This window comes from Medicago sativa, chromosome 4, assembly GCF_051527215.1.
Source record: "Medicago sativa cultivar Bolivia chromosome 4, Bolivia_mono, whole genome shotgun sequence".
In the NCBI taxonomy this organism is placed as follows: Eukaryota; Viridiplantae; Streptophyta; class Magnoliopsida; order Fabales; family Fabaceae; genus Medicago; species Medicago sativa.
This window is the reverse complement of record NC_140752.1, coordinates 61,268,414-61,290,968: the sequence shown is the minus strand read 5'-3', so window position 1 is coordinate 61,290,968 and position 22,555 is coordinate 61,268,414. Positions and strand designations below refer to the sequence as shown.

Sequence of the window (22,555 nt, the reverse complement as noted above, 5' to 3'; positions counted from 1 at the left end):
CTATCATTTTTTTTTACCTTATTGGTATAAGCTATGAACGAACGAAGGAGTATCAAAATTCAAGTAAAATTAATTGAACCATTCTTCTTATCTATAAGTTAATTCTTTCAATGATTCAATTTTGTTTTTAAGCTCTGATAATATTATTGCGCGAAAAATGAATTTAATTAACCTGGATAGAACTTAGGGGGAGCTTACAAACCTCACCTTAAAGACTATCAGACTCAGGGGGAGTTTGAGCTTACAAACCTCAGATTCTGAGCTTACAAACCTCAGAACCCCAAAGTCAACTTGTTAATTAGATTAACAACAATTGATCAATTTTAAATACTTTTGTTTGTCATCATCAAAAAGGGGGAGATTGTTGGAACAAAATGTGTTTAACAATGAACCTTAAAGGGTTTTGATGATAACAAGGTATTAAAAATTGTAAATTGGACTAGCTAATATTTGTTCAAGTGTACAGGACCATAATTATAAAGTTACATCATCATTGGTTCTGAATGAGCAAATAAAGAGCTATGGAAACAACAAAAATTTGAAGCTTGGACGCTCCTGAAGGCAACTTGCTACTGAAGAGAAAAAGCGCTCCTGAAGTCAAGCTGCTCCTGAAGAAATAGCGCTCCTGAAGTAAGCTGCTCCTGAAGAATAGTGCTTCTGAAGACAAGAGGTCCAGAAGCCACATCATCAGAAGCTGCGTCATCAGAAGCTGCAGAAGTCATATCATCAGAAGCTGCATCATCAGAAGCTGCCTCATCAGAAGCCATTTCACCAGAACCTGAATATCAACTGGATTTGCAAAGAATCAAGAATTGAAGAATTATCAATGCAAAAGCTGTCTATTGGATTCGAAAACACAAACAAAGGATTAGTGGAGTTTGCAACGGTCATTTCAAAGGTGTTTGAAGGCGTGTGTTTGCAATTTGGACGAAAGCGTTGACATTGTACTTTGTACGAATTGTACAACCACGTTCTCCACTACTCTGTTTTGTGTCCGCGCTACAGGACAAGAAAACAGCTCCAGAATACGGTTTCGCCTGCATAGATGTTCCTTTGGATAAGGAATGGATTTCAAATTTGTTCTTCATAGGACAACAGCCAAATCAGGCAAAAGATTATTGGTGAAAGATCAAGCTTCAACAACGACTCTTTGGTGTGCTGGCAATTTCACAACGTCTCTCTCACACCTCTATATAAAGGAGTGAAGACCTAGAGAATTGGTAATGCAAGACCGCTGAACGAAAGACTCACAAGATTTTCACAAGTACCAAACCTCTGCTGAAATTGTTCTGCATTCACTTAGAATTTCTGTGTCTCAAAGTCATATCTTAGAAATTCTTAAGTCCATTGAGTCTGTATCTGATTTGTATTGTGAGCACCTCTGATTGTATATCAAGTGTTCAACCTTAAACAATTTTCTGTGTAATTTTGTTTAGTTAGGAAGTCTCTTGCAGTTGTGCTTGAGCAGGAAGTCTCTTGATTGTGTTCTTGAGCAAAGGAAGTCTCTTGCTTGTGTGCTTGAGCATTGGAAGTCTCTTGCTTGTGTGCTTGAGCATTTGTAATCAGATATTACTCATAGTGAAATCTCCTTGGAAGTGCAAGGGGGACTGGACTACTTCCGGATTGTGGAAGGAACCAGTATAATTGCTTTGTGTCGTTCTTCTTCTCTCTCTCTCTGTTTTATTCCGCTGCATTTAGATTCTAATTATCACTTCAGAAGCTGTCTCGCTTAGCTTCTGATCAGTGTGTTCAGTTTTTAGGAGAAACGAAGAATTTTTCTAAAACACAATTCAACCCCCCTTCTTGTGTTTTTCTCACCTTCAAAAACAACATCTTAGTCTTAAAGGTGCATTCTCTTACGTCCCATTCATCTTATACAAGGGAATTCGATGTGAAAACTTATATAGATGATTTTGCAAAATACATGTTGTGTTCTCTTCATTCTTTTAAGTTTTCAAACAGACTTGCAAACCTTTACCTTAAGTATAAGACACTTCAATACCAACATCTTCAGCAAACTAACAAGAATTGAACTTAAACTCCAACAAAATAAAGACATTACATAATAATGATGATACCCAATCATAATCTTTTTGAGGAATCAAACTGTTGAGAATATCTTCAGGCGATCTCAGCAACATGACAAACATATCGATCCATGATACCATGTTGTGCTACAAAAAAATCGAGAACATGTTCCTCACGTCGTCGTCGTTCATTAATTCGAACCAACTGAACGTTATTCTCCCATCGTCCAACGTTGGATGTTCATACCAAATAAATTCCACCCTCCGTGTGTCCGGAGTTGAGTCCTTGGTTGATTTCATCCAGTTGATCCTTGAGACCTTTTAATGTGACATTAATGTACTGAACCTTGAACATATGAGGATTTCCACCGTTGAAGTGTTCGCAAACACTGAACAAATCGGTCATTGTTTCAAATCTACACCATAAAAAATTAAACAAGCAATGAAAAACTCATTCAAACATTTAATCAAACACTTGGACTGCAAATTATACATAAACCCTAAAACTCATAACTACAAATCAAAATTAAGCAATGTAAGTCATTTACATGTAACATTGTATCATTGTATAATTAAGCAATGTACGTCATTTACATGCAAACATCTAAACAATTAAGCAATGTAAGTCATTTACATGTAACATTGTATCATTTCTTGCAAAAAAATCAAAAGTTAAACAAAACCCTAAAACTAAAAAATCTAATTTAAGAGGAAAAATTTAACATATAAACATAAAAAGGTTAATGGCGTTTGATTATGAAAACTTACTTGTTATTGGAGTGTTGTTTGATTTGAACTTGAATGAATTTCGGATTTGGGTGATTTGAGAGAGATTTTGGAGATTTTAGATGGGAAATGAGGAAATGAGGTTCTGACTGACTTTAAAACAGCACACGGCGTGAGTTAAGTCACGCAGATTTAACACTACCATGAGTTAACTCATGCAGGGGCATTTTAAGAATTTCAGTTGGGAATGGGCAAAATGTGTTGGATGCAAAATTCCTAAATATATTGCACATGGACCAATCAGTTTTAACACTCATTGGTTCATATCTTCTGCTAATTAGGCACACTCAATTACAAACACCCGCTCATTTATTCGCTTCACCCACTAATAATATAAACTAATCTTATTTTACTCACTCTTAACTAATATTATCTCAAAAATACTCATAGTAAACTACTATTGTTTTTCTAAAATGATTAAAATAATAAATCAATTAATACAATATAACATTTTATATTACTTCTAAATCAAATAAATATGTATTCAAATAAATACGTATAAAATTATCACACTATAACAACTACACTTATAGGGAAAATAATCAAAATATTACTAAGACACCGAGATAATTATTTATAAAATAAATAATTAAATAAGATGATAGTTAGAAATAATTAAAATAAAATATGCACACAGTTCTTGTTAATTCACACGACGACACAATAATAAACAACTTACTCCTAAAAATAAATAACCAGAGATTTATACCATGAACTTATATTTAGATATATAGAATATATATTATGGAAAATTTGGGGTGTTACAATGTCACTTTCCCAAAGCTATCATGAACATACTTTCGTTGAATGTTAATTTCCACATGGATACTAGAAATATCAAGGGTGTTGTATGTAGGTTTAGCTGCTTCTCCAACGCAGAGAGGTGGATGGGGATCAGGGTTGTATCGGAATCACATCTTATATAGTTGGCGTCTCCCAAAATACTATGAGTATTTTAAGGTGAAAAGACTAAGTGCAAGTATACACTGTCCAAGTTATAGTATATTAAATATCGATATCACAGGGATTGGGGAGTTATAGCTTCATAGCTTTCTAGTAGAAAACTTGTTTGCAAGAAAATAAAATAAATCATTTGTCACAACAGTAAATATAAAAAGTTAAAGGTTGGGAAAAACAGTGCAAAAGATTAGAAATTCTGAAGATGAAAAGTGTGGTTTAAACTAGGTTCAGTTTTAACAAAGCTTTACTATGACTTACATAGCTATAGCTTTATACGACTTCCCGACAACCTGGTGATCTTAGGGAGTGTTACCTCAACCATCGTGTTAAGGTCGTAACTACACAACGGTAAGGATACAATTACGCAGAACTTAACACGCATCATTGCTAGGTTAATTAGGTGCTCACTTTTTCTTCACAAAGAGTACTCCACCTGAGCCCTTTGGCCTATGACAAGAGTCCTACCAAGATCTTAGCGCTTAGCTATAACTTCCTATAGCTTCTAGGCTATTTTAAGATCAAGTTAATGTTATATTAAAATAAGAACAATTGTGTGGTTATAAATAATATTTCCCATCCTATTGGTTTTAAAATCAAATCCAACCAAGCTCATCTACTGGAAAGATGAGATAAATGATAACTCTACAATAAGAACAATATTATCTATATTAAAATAGAGATTAAATCATCTTTAATAATATTATTTTAAATTTTAATTAAAAAATTAAATCCCATTAAAATGGGAAATATTCCACTACAATAAGAACAATATTATCAATATTATATATGAAGGGGATAGAGATTTGGGCTGAATTTTTTATAATTCCAATTATACCCTTAAACAAATTTTCCTATATTAATGTTATATTATTGGTGGTATTAAAAAAGATAAGGATTTATATTATATTTATTAAATTATTGTTTTTATTGAAAAAGATAAACATGGTTGGGTTTCTTACAATTTAAAAGTCACAAATATTTATATTTATAATTTTAATCAAAATTAAATTTAATATAAAATATCGTTCATAATTTACACGTGTTATTGCAATAAAAACAGCGGAAAAAACGAACACGTGAGTGCCCGTCTTTTCGATAGTGTATATAGAGAATAATATATTTGAAAATGTTAAAATTAAAAATTGTTTTTATTTAAAATTTAAACCAACCAACTGAAATTGATAACGCAAAGAATTGAACACCCAACATCGTTGTACCAACACAGAATGGTGGAAATGAAAAAAAAATTAACAACCCTTTCAAAATATACAAACACATACATGAGCAGTTATAATACTTAACTATTAACATGTCTTCATTTTTTGGATATATAATGGTATATTTTTAATATTTAATTTTCTAATTAATGATAATGACATTTTATAGTTCATGCATTTATATTTTTTTATATATACTTATAGTAGTTTTTTAATATCTTTCGTGCAAAACCTCCACCACTGACCAATTCATAAAATTGAAGGCATGTTCTACAAGATGGTTGAGTATACAAAGAGAGTTTTTCAGTAACAAAAATTGTCAAGACAATATTTAGAAACATAATTTGACAATAAGCTTCCCGTAAAATAATTTAATTGTTATTGAAAAATATTTTGATAATCTTTTACTATAGTATCGCATCAGTATGAATGAGTCCTCTTTGAAGTGCCTTCGAACTCAACATAACCGAATGGTTATTGTTAGTTTTTATTTTCTTTGTAGGACTCTAATTTACGTTTTATATAAATATAAAAAAAATTACTATATTTCTTATTAGTTGAATATAATTTTTTTTTTTAAAAGTTGAATATAAATTTGTTTTTTTTTGACAAAAACAAAACGATATTCATTCATTCAAATTGAGAGAATACATTAGAATCAACATCGATAAAAACATAAAGGGTGAATATGCAAACAAACTCACAACACCCAAGTTAATAACATACAACGGAAAAATGTCTTCCGATAATATGATAAAATCTAAATCACCAGAATACTCATGCTTCCGGATCTGCATCGTTGATGTCCAAATCATTGATTGAATTTGTGATTGACTTAAGTTGATCTTTCAATATGAACTAAACAAACACCGCAACAAGACGCGAAATCAAACAACGTCGTACAAGACGACGAACAACACAATGTCGCAGTCAGACGAACGAAATAAAAAAAAACACTTAATATATATATATATATATATATATATATATATATATATATATATATATATATGGAAATCATTTATTCATGGATTAATCCTCTTGGTTCGAGAGACATCCAAAGTAAGATGGCACTAGTTGCCTTTTTTATTGAAGTTTATAAGTCCCATCAATTGCTAACCATGATTATTTAATTTCTTAAGATACTTAACTTACGGACATAAAACGATTTTGATTGTTTCACTAAAGTAATCATGAATGTTCCATCATCTTCTAGTTTTTTTTTTGAAAGATCATCATCTTCTAGTTCTTTAACCATGAATATCCGCTTCATAATAGAATATGCGTCAAAATTTCGTCTTCTATTTTCTTTTCTTTTTTGCTTTTGTTTGCTTTTAAAAATTCTTTGCTTCTTTTGTGACACTATAGATAAGAACAATGGAGATAATGAACCCAAGTGTCGTTTTCATCAATTTCCTTCAACTTTTACAACTGTATTATTTTTGTTAACCCAACTTACATCTTATCATAATTTTTTCTTTGAGAAATTATTATATTCCTAAAAATATTCATAAAATAACTTTTTAAACCTTAAGGTGTGCAATAATCATTATTTTATTTCATTTTTCCAATAATATTATGAGTTATGACAATGAATGGCTGTATCATTTTAAGTTATGCTCATTATTAAATAATCAAAAAGAGTGTTTACTCTAATCGAATACATAGGCAAAACGTTACAAAATTATTAGGGCATAAAATATGGTGAAGATAAGGTGTTACCTCACCAATCTATATTATCTATTTATATGAAATAATAAAAGGATCGATGCACATGTAAGGAATCCGAAGTCATCTACCTAACATGTTTATTTTTTTCATTTCTTACCTTTTTCTCTATTGTATATTAAAAACCAAAGTTTCATGTCACGTTCAATAACAACCACCACCACAAATATAGCCAATCTATTATATAGCTTCTAGTGAAGCTCACTATTTTGCAATAGTTTAATTCATCAGGATAAGCATCCCAACTGAAATCTATTATCAAATTTATTGTGACAGTTGTCAAGATTAATTAGGCCCCAATTATAATGACAACGCTAAGTGCATGTAAAGAGAGAATTAGTTATACATTTTTGGGGACAATCGTACAAATTTGAAGGTCCAAGAAGCTAATAAAGCATATTTAGTAAAGAGTAATGGCACACCAAATATTTCCTGATAATTCTAAGACGATACTTCACCTTGTTTGTCATTGTCCGTTTTCAAGATTATGATACGTACCTAATTCTAATTAAGAGTGAAATACAAAGAAAAGTTAAAAATTACGCCGTTCATTACTTCTAAGTAAAAAAATAAATAAAAATCGGTTTCTTTCTTAACCTCGGTTTTTAAGAGAAATAGATCTTAGTAGTTATTTAGAGTTAGGTCAAGAGTTAAATAAAGATTTCTTAGAATGTTGTAGTTGGGGTTCAAATTCAAATGTTTCGTGATCAATTTATCCTCTTTAAAATTCGTTAACTATTTGAGTTCAACAATTCAAGTTCTTCATAAAGTATTTTAACAATTGAACGAGCACGTTAAAAGACAAGAGTAATATATTGGCATGCAAGTGTTGAAAGAAATTTGAAGTGGAAGGTTTTACTTATACATTTACACACTATCAATTTAAAAAGCTTAACTACGTGAAGATGGACCAGAAATTTAATCATAATCATATTAAAAAAAAAACTCAAGTCAAGGTACATGATAATAATTTAGAAAACTTTAAGAAACAAACAAATTTTGATACGAAATTCACAACAAGGATGGAAGATAAATATGGCACTTAATTATCAAGAGAAATTTGAAAATGAAAGGATACACAAACAGAAATTAAAGTGAACACATAGGAAATGAATACATACATTGGAAATAAAAATGAAAAAAAGACACAAAAGGGATACAAAATACACCCTTGAAACACAAGCATGGTTATCTACAATTTCATGGTCCCTTGTTATTGGTTTTTTTCCCTCCAAACCCCACTGCAGTTGCAGCTGAAAAGGAAAAGACGAAAAGGCCAGGATAGGACCACTTAATTTGCACTCTTCAACATTATTCTTTTGGAGAAATTAACATCGTAGCTTGGTTGGCAAATAAAGCAATTGAGCTAGCTTAATTTAATTAAGCATTGCTCCTGAAGGATCCAAGAGCTTTAATGGCTGAACCTCTTAGAATGTATTGGTGGTAGATTCCAGCCACAGCAGCTCCAATCATTGGACCAACCCAGAATATCCACTGTTCATCACAAAAACAATTCAACAAAAGTTAATTATGTATTAGAATATTATTATCACATATTTAAAAATAAATTCAAGACTATTGTAAAATTCAAGAAAACAATTATTTGAGCACTAAACAAAAAACTAAAAACTGAAAAATATAAAGTTTGTCTATAATATAAGGCAAGAGACCTAAACCTAATTAAAGTCTTCTAAAATAAACGGTTGTAAAATAGTTATCAATGTCACTTTAATTAATAATTTAAGGGTTAATTATGTTTTTGGTCCCTACAAAATTGCAACCTTGTAAGTTTAGTCCTTAGTTAATTTTAATAGCATTTTTAATCCCTACAAAAAAAAAATTTACTTATAATTTTAGTCCCTGCTAAAATAAATTTTGTTTAATTATCCTTAAACTCTTTTTAACGATTCTTTTTATACAAGTTTAGAACACTATGAACGGTTCATTTACTAAAATCTATAATTTTTTTAACATGAAATAAATTAAATATGAACTTTTTAAAACGACAAAAATTTAAGATATAAGTAACAAAAATATGGACGTAAAAATCAAATTTTTGCGATATTTTTTTCGGAGGACCTTTTAATAACGTTCTTAACACGCCTGTAAAAAATTGTTGAAAAACTTAAGAGTTTAAGCATAAATTAAACAAATTTGGATTGAGTAAGGACTAATATTGAGTGCAGAAATTTTTTGTAGGGATTAAAAATGCTATTAAAATTAAGTAAGGACTAAACTTACAAGGTCGCCATTTTGTAGGGACCAAAAACATAATTAATTATATGGATATTTACCTGATCATCCCAAATTTTGCCGTCATTGTAGATCACGGCTGATCCGAAACTTCTTGCCGGGTTAATACCGGTGCCGGTAATGGGGATAGTAGCCAAGTGAACCATGAAAACAGCAAATCCAATGGGAAGTGGTGCCAAAACCTTTTCATCATTTCACCACATAATTAGTTATGCTTAAAGTACTTATTATGAAAAAAAAGGTGATGAGTGTGTGAATTGAGTTTATAATTAAATGCTTACAGGAACATGGGAGTCCCTAGCGTTCCTCTTAGGGTCAGTAGCAGAGAAGACAGTGTAGACAAGAACAAAGGTACCAATGATTTCAGCACCTAAAGCTGTGCCTTTGTTGTAGCCATCATGTATAAAGTTGGCACCACCTCCATATCTGTCAAAGTATGCTTTTTGGAAACCTTTGGCAAGTCCGGTACCACAGATTGCGCCGGCACACTGTGCTGCCATGTAAAACACTGCCCTAATCAAGGACACCTTCCGTCCCACGAATAGCCCGAATGTCACGGCAGGGTTGATATGTCCTCCTGTGATCACAATTCCACACATAAACTTGTTAATATAACATACTACCAACTAACATTTATCTATAAAATACGAGTAAACTTATAAAAAAAAAATTCGCTTGCAACATTTCCATAAACTCTTCTCATCTAATTTTAGTAAACTATTTCTAATAGCTTATAAAAAGTTACTTAAAAACATCATTTTTAGTTGTAGTTACAATTAAGCTCAGAACTTTGATATTTTGATAAAATACAAACAAATATGGCATGCAACCCTAGTTAGGGTTGCTGCGTCGTTGCAAAGACCTATAAAGTCCTTGCATGTGTAAGAGAGTGAGAGGAAGTTATAGCATACCAGAGATACCGGCGGTACAGTAAACAAGGATGAAAATCATGCCACCAAAAGCCCAAGCAATACCCAAAATTCCAACACCATCACAGTCAGTACCACCAGCTTTAGGATCAGACTGGTGGCTATAACCAATAATGGTCAAAACAGTGACATAAAGGAAGAGAAGTGTTGCTACAAACTCAGCTATAAGAGCTCTATAAAATGACCACTTTGTTAACTCCTCAACATCTATCAATGGTGCTGGAGGTGGGTCTTGATAGTCTTTAGCTGAGTATTCTCCTTGTTCTTGAACCTCAACATCTTTAGCCATATTGCTTAGTTCTCTTTTAACTTTGTTTTTCAAAAGTGGGAGAGTAGTGGATTGAATTGAGTATGGTTTGAGTAGAATGAGGTGGTATTTATGTAACAAAAGAAATGAAAATTAATCAAATAATTAAATGTGTAATTTTGTTTGGTTATGGACAATGACATGATTGAAGTTTCAACACAATATTTTTTGCCGTCCTACTTAGCTTGATTTCGCTTGCATGGACCCACTTTAAGGCCCACATTACAACGGGACTTGTTGATTTTTGGAATATCATATGCATGTGGTAGGTCCAATGTGACCTAAAAAGGTTGTTGTAGACCAACGGCTACATGTGAGTATGGTCAAGTATGGATTTTGAAAAGGGATTGTGTGTAGATAGATATGGAATTCTGTGGCAAATTAAGCATCAGCAACAGGGTGTACTGGTTTTGCTTCTCTGTCTGTCACTAGTTTAGAAATGTCCAGTTAATGATTATGGTCCCATTTGTTTTTTTGGTTTGAACTTGAACAATTTTAGATTAATATGGAGAGTTATGGATGAATCCAGATTCCTTTAGTAGCCAAATTGTCATATTCAGGCCCTCGTCACGTCAATGACCTTCAATTGAGATCGGACGGTGTGAATTTTAAGGTTGAGATTTAGATTTAAAAACAAAAATCAAAAACTTGTTTGAAATTTACATCATCTAATCTCGATCCAATAATCATTTGTATGATGACGACAACAGAAAATTTGATTTCAATATAAGTAAAGAGTACGTAAATTTTCAATCAAACTCTTAATATTCTTCTAATACTTAAATTTTCAACCGTTTACTATAGTTTTCTTTTAAGACTTCTTACTATAGTTGAACTTACTCATATTTTTGTGTATATTTTCTTTTCCTTCCAAAATATGAGACCTTATGCGGTCGCACATGGAAAACATATTAAGTATTGCTTTACACGGAGGATCCCGTCCCGCAATTTTTTCACAAGAGAGAATGTAGGTGTAAATAAAAATCATTCATTCACTTTTCATTTAAGGGCCCTACCGGCATTAATTGTGAGTTGTTACAAAAATATCCTTCATTGTGTGGAAAACATAAATTAAAAGAATTGAAAAAAGATGAAATAATAAATTGGAAGGGACATAATTTAGCTTCTTCAAAAAAAAAAATTGGAAGGGACATAATAGGAAAATAAGCATTAATGATTCATTGATATTGTAAAGTTGTCTATAATTCAAGATATTTAAGCTCAAAATTATACATTGGCATGCGTAATAAGGTCAACTGTGTCAAGTATTAAGGGACGGATGGAGTACTTTTGATCAAGTATGTTTAACCTATGTTTCTGGAACACTCTTTAGCATTTTCCTAAAAATTAAACGGATAAAGGGGTCATTTACTACAATGGACATATATAAAATGTCATTACTTTACTTGAACAAATTAGAATTCACTAGAGCTATTGAAATTGATTTACATTTAACTGAAGTATGTCGTGTTACAAGTAAACATTTAACTGAAGTATGTCGTGTTACAAGTAAAATTTGTCTGAACCCTAGTGGCTGTACTTCGGTTTGAAGTGAAACACTTCTCTTTTTGTTTTTATTTATTTATGTGGAGTCTGAATTGAAACACTAAACACCAAAGTTAGTGGCTAAGAATTATTCGCATGATAAAATAACAAGAGATTAAGATATATTATCCTAAAAATAAAGTTATCACATTGATTTTAGTACTGCAATTATGATTAAGTTTATTAGAATAGTTGTTTGTCTTCGTTGGATGACGAGGCTGTGCCAGAAGAACTTATCTGGACGCACCTAAAATCAAATGGGTTTTGGACACACTGCGGGTTCAAATTGGTTTATCCTTCACCACTCATTCTAATCAACTATGGCCCTCATAAATAATTTAATTAAGCAATTGCGTTATAATAGTAAGTGTTTATGTGATATACGAGATGTAATCGATGTTGGTGATAAAAAAATAAACTAAAATAAAAACATACAAATGATGATCTATAAAAGGTTTCGGATGAAGATGTAGCGTCATATTTTCTCTATGTAGTTTTTTTTAACCCAATTTGATAATCTCTGGACTCTCCTCCTCGTAACTCAACTCTAGTATCACTGTATCAGGTATGATGGTTTGTCTAATGGTGTTTTTTTTTTTTTTCTACAAGAGCTTGTCTAATGGTGTTGGTAATTGCCTAATTGGTATCACGTTTGATAGAAAATGTTATTTTCTACGCTATTTAATTATTTACACTTCGACTCACACCAGCCACGAAATATAAACAAATAATTGTCCTCCTCAAAGAAAATCAGAAATACAAACAAATAAACTAGAAACATTTAAACAAAAAGAATGTCCAACTTCTTTGTCTTATCTAATAAGCTTCTTTTTTCTCCTGAAGGAATCTCATAAGCTGTTAGAAAAGTCATCCCACTCTATAAAGAAGTTCTGGATCTTACTTTTCCTTTTAAATAAATACAAAGTTCAAATTTTACTATTATGTATACAAAATTTATTTAAAATTTGAATCTATTTTAACATAAATTAATGTATAAAAATATGATAAGATATTGAATGATCAAATAATGGAGACATATTCAACCAAAAGTTGGGAAACAATGTTCACTCTTAAGCAGCGGCGGTTCTAAGGTCCGGCGAGTCCGAGCACTTGCCCAGACTCCGGTCTAAATTTTTTGCAATTTCTTATGTAAATTCCCCTGAATTTCTTATATAAATCTCTATAAATTGGACAATTTTTTTAGATTTTTGATTATTTACTTGTAATTTTTTATGTAAACCCCTATTAATATATTGCATATTTTTTTCCAACCTTTATAATAATTCTGGCTCCGTCATATTCTTAAGGTAATTGAAGGACGAACAAGAAAAGGCTTCCATCTAAGCGTGTTTTGATTGGATGTTACATGTTTCTTTAGGATGACAAGCTTCGAGTCTTAAATTTGAGTCTTGTTAAACTTCTCGAGAGTTTTTTTTTTTTTTGAGGGGTTCTCGAGAGTTTTATTGTCTAGGTGATTTGATCGCAATATATCCCCATAGGTAGAGCAACATCTATTTCCTATAGGGACAAAAAGTTAATTTTAGGTATATTGACAAATAGTAATAATATTTCTAACATCATTTTGTAACTCATAAAATGATAAAATTCACTTAATTTTATCCAATAAATAAATATATGTTAAACGTAAAGTGTTAGAACGTGAGTTGATAACTCTCGTAAACTACTCCCTCCGTTTTAAAATGAGTGTCGCTTTAGCCAATTGCACACAGATTAAGGAATAGAATGAAATAATTATTAGACATAACACTTTTACTAAACTGCCCTTACTTTATAAGAAAAAGACAAATTTAAAGTTGCATTGAAAATTGTGTGAGAGAAAAATTTGAGTATTTATTGAGGGTAAAGTTGGAAGAAAAAATTAAAGTTGTATTGTAAATGTAAAGTTCATTTTGAAACAATTTTTTTTTTTGCTAAAGTGACACTCATTTTGAAACTGAAACGGAGGGAGTAATAAATAAATTAGCTAAAGTGACAAGGCTAGTCCAAATAAAAAAATTATTGGAAACCTCTTTCGATCACGACTAATTATACTATATGTATAGTGATGCATATGCCAGGGTGACTAATTGTATGAGACCAAAATAGTTGGTCCTCTTTACAGATCAGTAGCTTGATTAGAAATTTAAAATACGAAATTACCTTAATTTTCCAACAACTCTCTTAACATGGACTGGCCAATAATAATTTATTCTATGCTTGTTAATAGAAAGTGGGGGTAAAATTTAAATGAATGGAGGAATTTCCATCACTTCCATAAGCATCAAGATCTCAGGATGAAGTTATCATGTGTATAAATTATTCTATAATGAGTAAAATGACAGATTTGTGATCGTCATAAAAATTTGGACTTCATTGTTGGAACACAAAGTATGATGTTATGGCTGAGAGAGCACCAATTTTTAATCATATAATAATTAAAGTGATGATATATAATTATGTTTGTTTTAGCCGGTGTAATATGAGAGTGACTGTTTCACTGGACGGTGGCTGCCTTGATTTTAAATTGAATGGTACAACTTCATGATCTTCACTTTGCACTTTAGCAGTGGTAGATAGTGCTCATTCATAGAAAAATAAATTATCTTAATTTGAGTTTATATATTATTCAAATATGGTCTTTTTAGAATCAAAATTAAACTTTGTGGTTGAGTTTTTAGTTTGAGAGTAATGGCAGGCATTGATGACCTTTGTATCATCTATGCATAAACTATAACCTTATATTAGGTATTTGGTTATGTTGGAATTAGGTTAGAGGAGTGTGGTATGTTATTCAGATTTTCTTCATGCTATCATTTTGTTCACTCATACCTAAATGTCCATCAAATGTATGGACTATGGTACTTTAATTGCTGCTATTGAGATGTTGTTGCATCAAGATTAAGAGTGTGTTTTGCAACACTCTTGGTAAAGGGTGATACTTGTGTGAATTTCTGAGCTAATTGGGAACACATAGCAATGCAGTTTTAATGTGGTTCAGAACCCTCTTTTTCAATGTCAAATGGCTTCTTCCATTTTTGCCTCTTTTCTTTGCTTTGTTTTCTTTTATTTCCTCTTTTAAATACTCTTGTTATGATATCTACATATTTTTGTACTCTTTTTTTTTTTTACAATAGGAAATCAAGTCATTTCATCCAAATAGGAATCTCAATATTACAAAGTAGAAAATGATTAAAATGAAAATTGGAGACTAGGCATGTATAATGTTGCTCTTGCAAAACAATGGACAATGGTGTTTGTTTGTCTCCTAACCAAACTTACACCACACAATTTAGATAATTATTTAATATGGTAGAATAAGTTCTATAATATCCCCAATTAGTAAGGATGCCTTAGTTCAAACTTGATCCACCACACTACCGAAGTTACAAAATGCTTACATTTCAAACACCCACTATATCTTGTATAAGCACTACAATTATAATATGCAAAAAAAAAACACTATAAATATAAGTATGATCAATTCAAAGTACACAATTAATTTAAAATACAATAAAAGTTTTCTTAAAAAAATAGTCGGTTAAGCCTTACTGCTGAGTGGTGATTGTTGAAAATATAGATTCATGGAGCACTGATTATCCCACTAGGTTTCTTTGGACAAATCAAAATATGAGTCGCAACTTAGAATGCAAGAAATCAATATGATAAACAGATAAATTGACGAGAGATTAATGCGCACTTGCATAATGGTATTGTTTCACATATCAACTATACATAATAACAATTCCCAGATACATGAATAGATTTTCAGACAATGTTAACATTATGTTTTTTATTTACACAACACATTATTTTATTATGGTTTGGATACGCTGTTATTTTTTTTAACTACTTTTTACTTTCTCCTAAGCCGCATCAGCTATTGTAAATGATGCAACTTTTAGTGTTAGAATACAGTATCAAGTTTTTAATGTTCAAATAGGATTAGTCAATAACAATTTCCAAGTGGAGCATGAGAAATATGGTTTGTGCTCTCCTTGTGACTGATTTTCACACTCAATAACACAAATGAAACAAACCAAAATGATTTTCTGCATCCATCGTTTATCCAGAAGTATGCATCCCAATACGTAGAAATTATTTGTATAATTTGTATCGGCCAGAAGCTTACTTCTAAAGACAATACTTATTTTTTCAGCAGTAGAAATTATTTGTATAATTTGTATCGGCCAGAAGCTTACTTCTAAAGACAATACTTATTTTTTCAGCAGTAGAAATTATTTGTATAATTTGTATCGGCCAGAAGCTTACTTCTAAAGACAATACTTATTTTTTCAGCAGTAAGGCGTACTTCCAGAAACCGTAAGTAGTGAAGGTGAGGTGGATAGAAGTTCAAGGCTAAATCATTTCATCTTACTAATGAAAATATTTTCCAGATAATTGGATTTATTCAATTTTCAGGTGTGATGAGGTTTTTGTGGAGGAGCTTAAGGACCCGATTGTTTGAGATTATTTTAATTAAAAAATCACTTTTTATTTTTGTGGTGTTTGTTAAGATTTTAAAAAAAAAAATCCATTTTATTTCGAAAAAAAACATTTTTAGACTCAAAATGAAAAACAATTCCAAGTAGCTTTTCCAAAATTTATTTTTCTCTAAATACAAAGAAATCTGTAAGACCTTCAAATCTCCTTCAAATCCATTATGCGCAGGCATAATGTAGGGGATTGCAAATTTTGTGCAATATGTTGTAGTTGAAGAGATTTACCAAAATGTGGTGCAGTAAAAGGCAGTTTCCATAATGTTTACGATCATGGTGATCTAAACATTCTCTAAAATGAGGATGGATGGACAAAACGTAAGGCAATTTGCAGATGGTTATACGGTAAAGCTTGAAAATTAGTGTAAAAAAAATCGGCAATGGAACGATTGTATGTATAATTCTAGGTTCTTTGACAAATCTTTTGAATGGAACACTGTTCAATCAAATTTTGCATACTTCAAGAATAAACTAATTCAAACAAATGCCAACACATCTAACCAAATGAGTTGACTCAAGTGATTAATAAACTCTACTAAAATTTGAATCAAGAGAACCAAAGTTCAAATTGAGTGAAAAATTTCTTGGACAAACAATAGTTATCTTGCATCCGCACATTTTCCGCTAGGAAAAGGAAGGTTAACATCAAGACAAAAAATCCAAAACATAAGAGGAAAATGTAAACCAAACAGTGCTATAATAGAGAAAATCAATCTACTAAACTGAAACATTGGTTTAGAAATAGTAAGCAAGTCAAATTGCTCGCATTTCATTCACACAAAAAAAAAAAAAAAAAACGCCAAGTAATGATACATTGGTTTCTGCATATAACATGCATTAGAGACCATAGGATAAAATGGCGAAGATCTTGACTCGAGACCATAGGTCTGCCTCATTGTGTTATCTTAACCATTGGTCCTCTTCCTGTGCATGATATGGGAGCTTCTAATTAAAGAGGTTGTCATAAGGAATTACTAGGCATCTGTTTGTCAAAGCGGCAAAACAAGCTCAAACCCACGTTTGAGTTAACGCTGCTAATTGTAGCTTCCTAAAAATCAAGTTGGTTTTGCATTGGGACGCGAGAAAGAGACAAAAAACGCTGATCCAAACACAGCATAGAAGTTAGAAACTATATCATTGAGTATGGGAGGTTATATGCCAAGAATGTGAGATGGCTCAGATAGTGGGAAAGATGGCCTGGTAGGGGAGTCGGCTGAGATACTAAGAGAGTGAGCCCAGATATGTACAAGTTTATGGAGGTATCAGTCCCAGCATATTCATGACAGTTCAGAGCACAAACTACATGAACTTACTTTATCTATAATTTAGGAACCAAACAATTGACACACATCTAACAGGTAGCAAACAATTAAAGCAGCAAGATGTAAGACGATGTGGTAACATACAGCAACCAACACTTTCACTATTAGCAAAAAGAGTAGTTTCAATATGGATAACAGAAACCTCTTCAAATAAAAAACAAGGAAAACAGAAACAACAATGTTCAAACGATTGCACAATCACAAAAATTCAAACCATCCAACAACCTAACACTTGGAAGACGTCAATGAAACATGAAGGACACGTCAAAGAAAAACTTAATTTGACTTGATTATTAATCAGTATGCATCTGTCTAAATAATTACAAAATCAATTTCTCAATGAACAAATCTACAAACACAAGAATAGTTAATCCAATACCCCCGACTCAATATCCTACAAATTTGCCTCATTTTCAGGAGGATGACATCAGTTCTAAAGAGGATGACATTGGCCTAAAAACTTAAACTCTATCCCTGCTTACAAGTATTAACAAAAAACTACAGCACACCAAACATTAAAACTTAGAATTTCTTTTGCAGAGAGAGTTTAACAAAGAAGAAAGATAAACAAAACACGAAAACTAGACAAACAATAGCACATGAAGAAATGGAATATTTATAGAATCAACAATGTAGGTGCCAACCAGCATTTTCTAACTATCATGATGACAATTTATAAATTTAAACAATTACAATTGCAATGATAATGGCACAATCACAAAAATTAGTACTCTACAACAAGTTCCTTGAATTGATTATTCATTGGTATATGTCTGTCTATTCAATACTTAATTATCAAACAAATCTTCACAGTAACAACAGAAGAACTACAGAAGCATATTTTCAAACAAATCAACACAGTAACTAAAACATAGGAATTACACAAACCTCAGCACCCCACGAAAAGGGCAGTTTCCATAAAGAAATATCTTTACCAATCCAATAAAACAAAACAACTATTTTATTCAATCTACAACAAAGGTACCAAATTCCCTCCGCACAAAACAATGTCGCAAAATTCAAGCAACCAAATATCAAACAGAGTGACCATAATAATATAGGCATAACGATTGTAATCCATTGCCAAAATTATATCGAAACACCATATAACATAAACATAATTAAACTAAACTGATAAAATTCGTCAAAATGGTCTAAATTATCCAAAACAGTAAATCAACAACAAAATTCTCAAATTTATATTAAAAAACACAAACGATAATAGTGAAAAAAAATCAACAACCACCTCAATCCTGAGGAATCTCAACATCACCATCACTAATCTCCTGCTGCAAATCCTTTGGATCTTTCCCATCAACAGTACACCCAACAGAAACACAAGTCCCCAAAATCTCCTTCACAGTTCCGGCAAGCTCCTTCGCCATCGACCTCGGCTTCATAATCTTCGCAATCTCAATAACATCATCAAGAGAGATATTCCCATTATGCTTGATGTTCTTAGTCTTCTTGCGATCCCTTTCTGGTTCCTTCAAAGCCTTGATAACCAGCGCCGCCGCAGACGGAACAACAGCGACCTTAGCCTGACGATTCTGAACGGTGAGCTTGACTGTCACCCTAAGACCCTTCCAATCCTTGGCGGTTTCTTTGGCGATGTCTTCTCCGATCTTCTTTGGTGAGAGACCGAGAGGACCGATCTTGGGAGCGAGGGAACTGGCGGCTCCGACTTCACCGCCGGTGACGCGGACGTAAACTTCGACGATTTGGGATGGATCGAGCTTTGGCGGCATTGTGGAGGTTTGGGTGAGATTAGGGTTTCGGAAATGAAATGAAGAGAAGAAGCCGCAGCAGCTACTGAGAAGAGTGTGAGAAATGGTTTGTGAGATGGATTTATATGTAGGGTTTTCGATGTAAGGACTGTTTTAGCCTTGTTGCTATTGGGCTTTTAATTCATTTTATGCAAACAAAAGATATTGTGTTTTGATAAGTAAAATATGGTTGGGGAGTTTCTTTTCCCACCCTCCATGACTGCTTTGGATTATAAAATCCGAAAAGTTGAAAGGTCATTTTAGCGTGTTTTTAGGATTTTTAGATTATATAATCTGCAATTCGTAGGTGTGTGACAAACTAAGAATGTTGGAAGAAAAAAAAAACATCAAATGGTCAATGAATCTTTTGCAACATAATTTATAGCCCGTCACAACTCGGATGGGAAAATCCACTTTGAATGGGTCTAAATCCTGATTTCAAAATATGGAGGGGGCTGATAATAAGGACATTGGTACATATCCTCGGACTTAACCTCCTTGTATAAAGAATACATAATTGTCCATCTTAAATTGTTAACCCTAAATAAAACCCTAATCATTCATTAGTGTTACCTATACCACTCGCGCTACATATTATTTAGTTCACTTTCTAGCTTCAGGATTCATATCATTTGTGTTATCTGGTCTGACCATATCTTCATAAACATTTGTTTTTAGTTGTTGTTTTTATGATGTTTTTCATTGTAAATTTAAAATCATGTTTTGAGCAAGTTTTTTTCAAAAATTTATTTCAGGGTTATAGTCATCAATGTCATTTGAGAAGGATATCATAGATATATTGTTTGTTTTTATAGAACGAGACATGAGAAATCAAAGTGATGTTAGGGTGGTTAATGTGAGTTTATTAGCAAAGTGGCATTGGCGATTGCTAAAGGGCGATTATATGTTATGGAAAGAGGTGCTACGGGATAGATATGGTACTAGTTTTGTTAGTTTGTTGGAGGGGGGAGAGGTGGCGGTTCCAAATAATGCATCCTTGTGGTGGAAGGAGATAGCGAGATTAGATAATTTTGGGGGTCAAGCTTGGTTTACCTCGGAGCTCCGTAGAAGAGTGGGGAATGGATGGAATACGAGTTTTTGGAATGTGAAGTGGTGTGGTGATATGTCTTTGAGACTCAAGTACCCTAGACTTTTCTCTTTGTCAAGTCAAAAAGAGGCTCCAATTGGAGAGTTGGTTTCGGGTAATTGAACGAATTTGGTGTGGTCTTTCATTTGGAAACGTCAACTCTTCGTGTGGGAAGAAAATTTAGTGGAGGAGTTAATGGCGGATTTGGAGGGAATGTCGTTGAGGAGTGAGGAGGACGGGTGGAGGTGGAATCTTGAGGAGAGTGGGAGGTTCACGGTAAAATCGGCATATGTCAAATCAGAGCGGTTGATTTTAGTGGAAGATTTATGGAGCGAAGAGGAGAATAGGGTGTTTTCTAGTCTATGGAAAAGCCCGACTCCCTTTAAGGTGATAGTTTTCTCTTGGAAGTTACTCCTTAACCGGGTGCCAACTAGAGATAACCTTAGTCTTCGGAATGTGTTACCGGTGGAGGCTACTAATTCTTGTGTTTTGTGAGATATAGAGGTAGCAACGGCTCGTCATCTTTTTCTTCATTGTGAGATGACAATAGAGGTTTGGCGTGAGGTGATGAGGTGGTTCGGTTCTCCTTTTTAAACTCCGCCAGATTTTTTATCCATTGGGAATGTTGGAGTGGTTCGAAAAGTAATAACATTAAATACACCCAAAAGGGAAAGAAAATTGTATTGGATTTCAAAATTTATTATAAAATTCTTGTGTTTTGTGTGATACAGAGGTAGCAACGACTCGTCATCTTTTTCTTCATTGTGAGATGGCAATAGAGGTTTGGCGTGAGGTGATGAGGTGGTTCGGTTCTCCTTTTTTAACTCCGCCAGATTTTTTTATCCATTAGGAATGTTGGAGTGGTTCGGAAAGTAATAAGAAAATTCGTAAGGGCCTTAGACTAGTTTGGCATACTACTATTTGGGTTATGTGGAGAGCAAGGAACGATAAAATCTTCAATAATGTGGTTTGGGAGGTAGGGGACGTTATTAAAGAGATTAAAGTTTTATCTTGGCATTGGTTGTTGACCCGGATCAAAACTTCGAATTGTATGTATTATGAATGCAAGTGGAATCCGAAGGCTTGTATGTTACGATAATGGTGAGCTGCTGCTGGGTGGAGGAGTTTTTCGTGGCATGATTGGGTTGGGGAGATTTTTGGGTTTGCTGTTGGTACTTTTGGCCGAGGCAGAGTTACTGTTGTGTGTTTTGTAGCAGCGGCAGATTTTATTTATGGTTTTTTTGCTGTGCTGGTCCCTGTATCCTTTGCTATTTTGCGGTTCCAGATAGCCTGATAGTGGGGATTGGTTTGGTTGTTTACGTGCAACTATGGAGTTTTGCCTGCAGGGAATCGTTTGATTGTTGTTAGTTTGTTGGTTGTGGGGAGTTTTTTGGGTAGAGGTTCCACATATATACGGATTTTGGTATTCCTATCTTGTCAGGTGTTCCGCATATATACGACACCTTTTATAGTTTCGATTTTGTGGTCAAGTTATTGTGATTCTTTCACAGGGCTCGGATTAATAAATTTTGTTGTTTAAAAAAAAACAAAGACATGAGAAATCAATGATTGTTTTTCGTGTGGAGAAGACTATCTTCTGCGGTCATGCCCACTCGCATCCTATAAACATGGCGACGTGTCACAGGTTGTTATTAGATTCCAAATTTTCTTTATTTCTGAACAAACAACTACTATTTAATGTTTATTAGTTTTTGTGTATTTTTTAAATTTTCCAACGCATATTTTTTTGGTTAAATATGTTTTGGCAAATGTTAAATTGTGCCCTCAAAGCCACATGTTAAAGAACTCATAATAGAAATAAACGTATCAAAAGTCGTGCATTCAACTTTTTAAAAGTTAAACTATCATGATTTCCAATGTAAAATTGCTCTTTTTAGGTTCCTTAACATGCGCCCTTAGGACACAAGTTAACATGACCCATATGTTTTTGGTCTGTCAATAAAAAAAAATGTTTTTCATCCTGATAAATATTTCAACTTTTCATTTTAGTCCCTTTAAGACTCTTCTTCAGCTGTTAATCCCCTAAAAAATATTCAATTGATAACAGGATATCATATAAGATTGGGTCATGTTAACCGGTGCCCCCGGGGCACTGGTTAAGGAAGCCAAAA

General features: G+C 32.8%; 3 protein-coding genes across 3 annotated transcripts; 1 reads left to right on the top strand and 2 right to left on the bottom strand.

Annotated features, from left to right (window-relative positions):
* Window positions 1-7,741: 7,741 nt before the first annotated feature.
* Window positions 7,742-10,251, bottom strand: LOC146930409 (aquaporin PIP2-7-like). Its single transcript, XM_085701964.1, has 4 exons — window positions 9,883-10,251; window positions 9,253-9,548; window positions 9,013-9,153; window positions 7,742-8,212 (listed from the first exon to the last, which is right to left on the bottom strand). Exons 1-4 carry the CDS (start codon window positions 10,187-10,189, stop codon window positions 8,099-8,101), a joined length of 858 nt encoding a protein of 285 aa, XP_085558090.1. The 5' UTR covers window positions 10,190-10,251; the 3' UTR covers window positions 7,742-8,098.
* An 8,377-nt stretch (window positions 10,252-18,628) lies between these two features.
* On the bottom strand, window positions 18,629-19,393 carry LOC146930408 (large ribosomal subunit protein uL11). Its single transcript, XM_085701963.1, has one exon. The coding sequence runs from the start codon at window positions 19,316-19,318 to the stop codon at window positions 18,818-18,820; it is 501 nt and encodes a 166-aa protein (XP_085558089.1). The 5' UTR covers window positions 19,319-19,393; the 3' UTR covers window positions 18,629-18,817.
* A 766-nt stretch (window positions 19,394-20,159) lies between these two features.
* LOC146930407 (uncharacterized) lies at window positions 20,160-20,546 on the top strand. Its single transcript, XM_085707554.1, has one exon. It carries the CDS (start codon window positions 20,160-20,162, stop codon window positions 20,544-20,546), a length of 387 nt encoding a protein of 128 aa, XP_085563680.1.
* The last annotated feature ends 2,009 nt before the right edge of the window (window positions 20,547-22,555 follow it).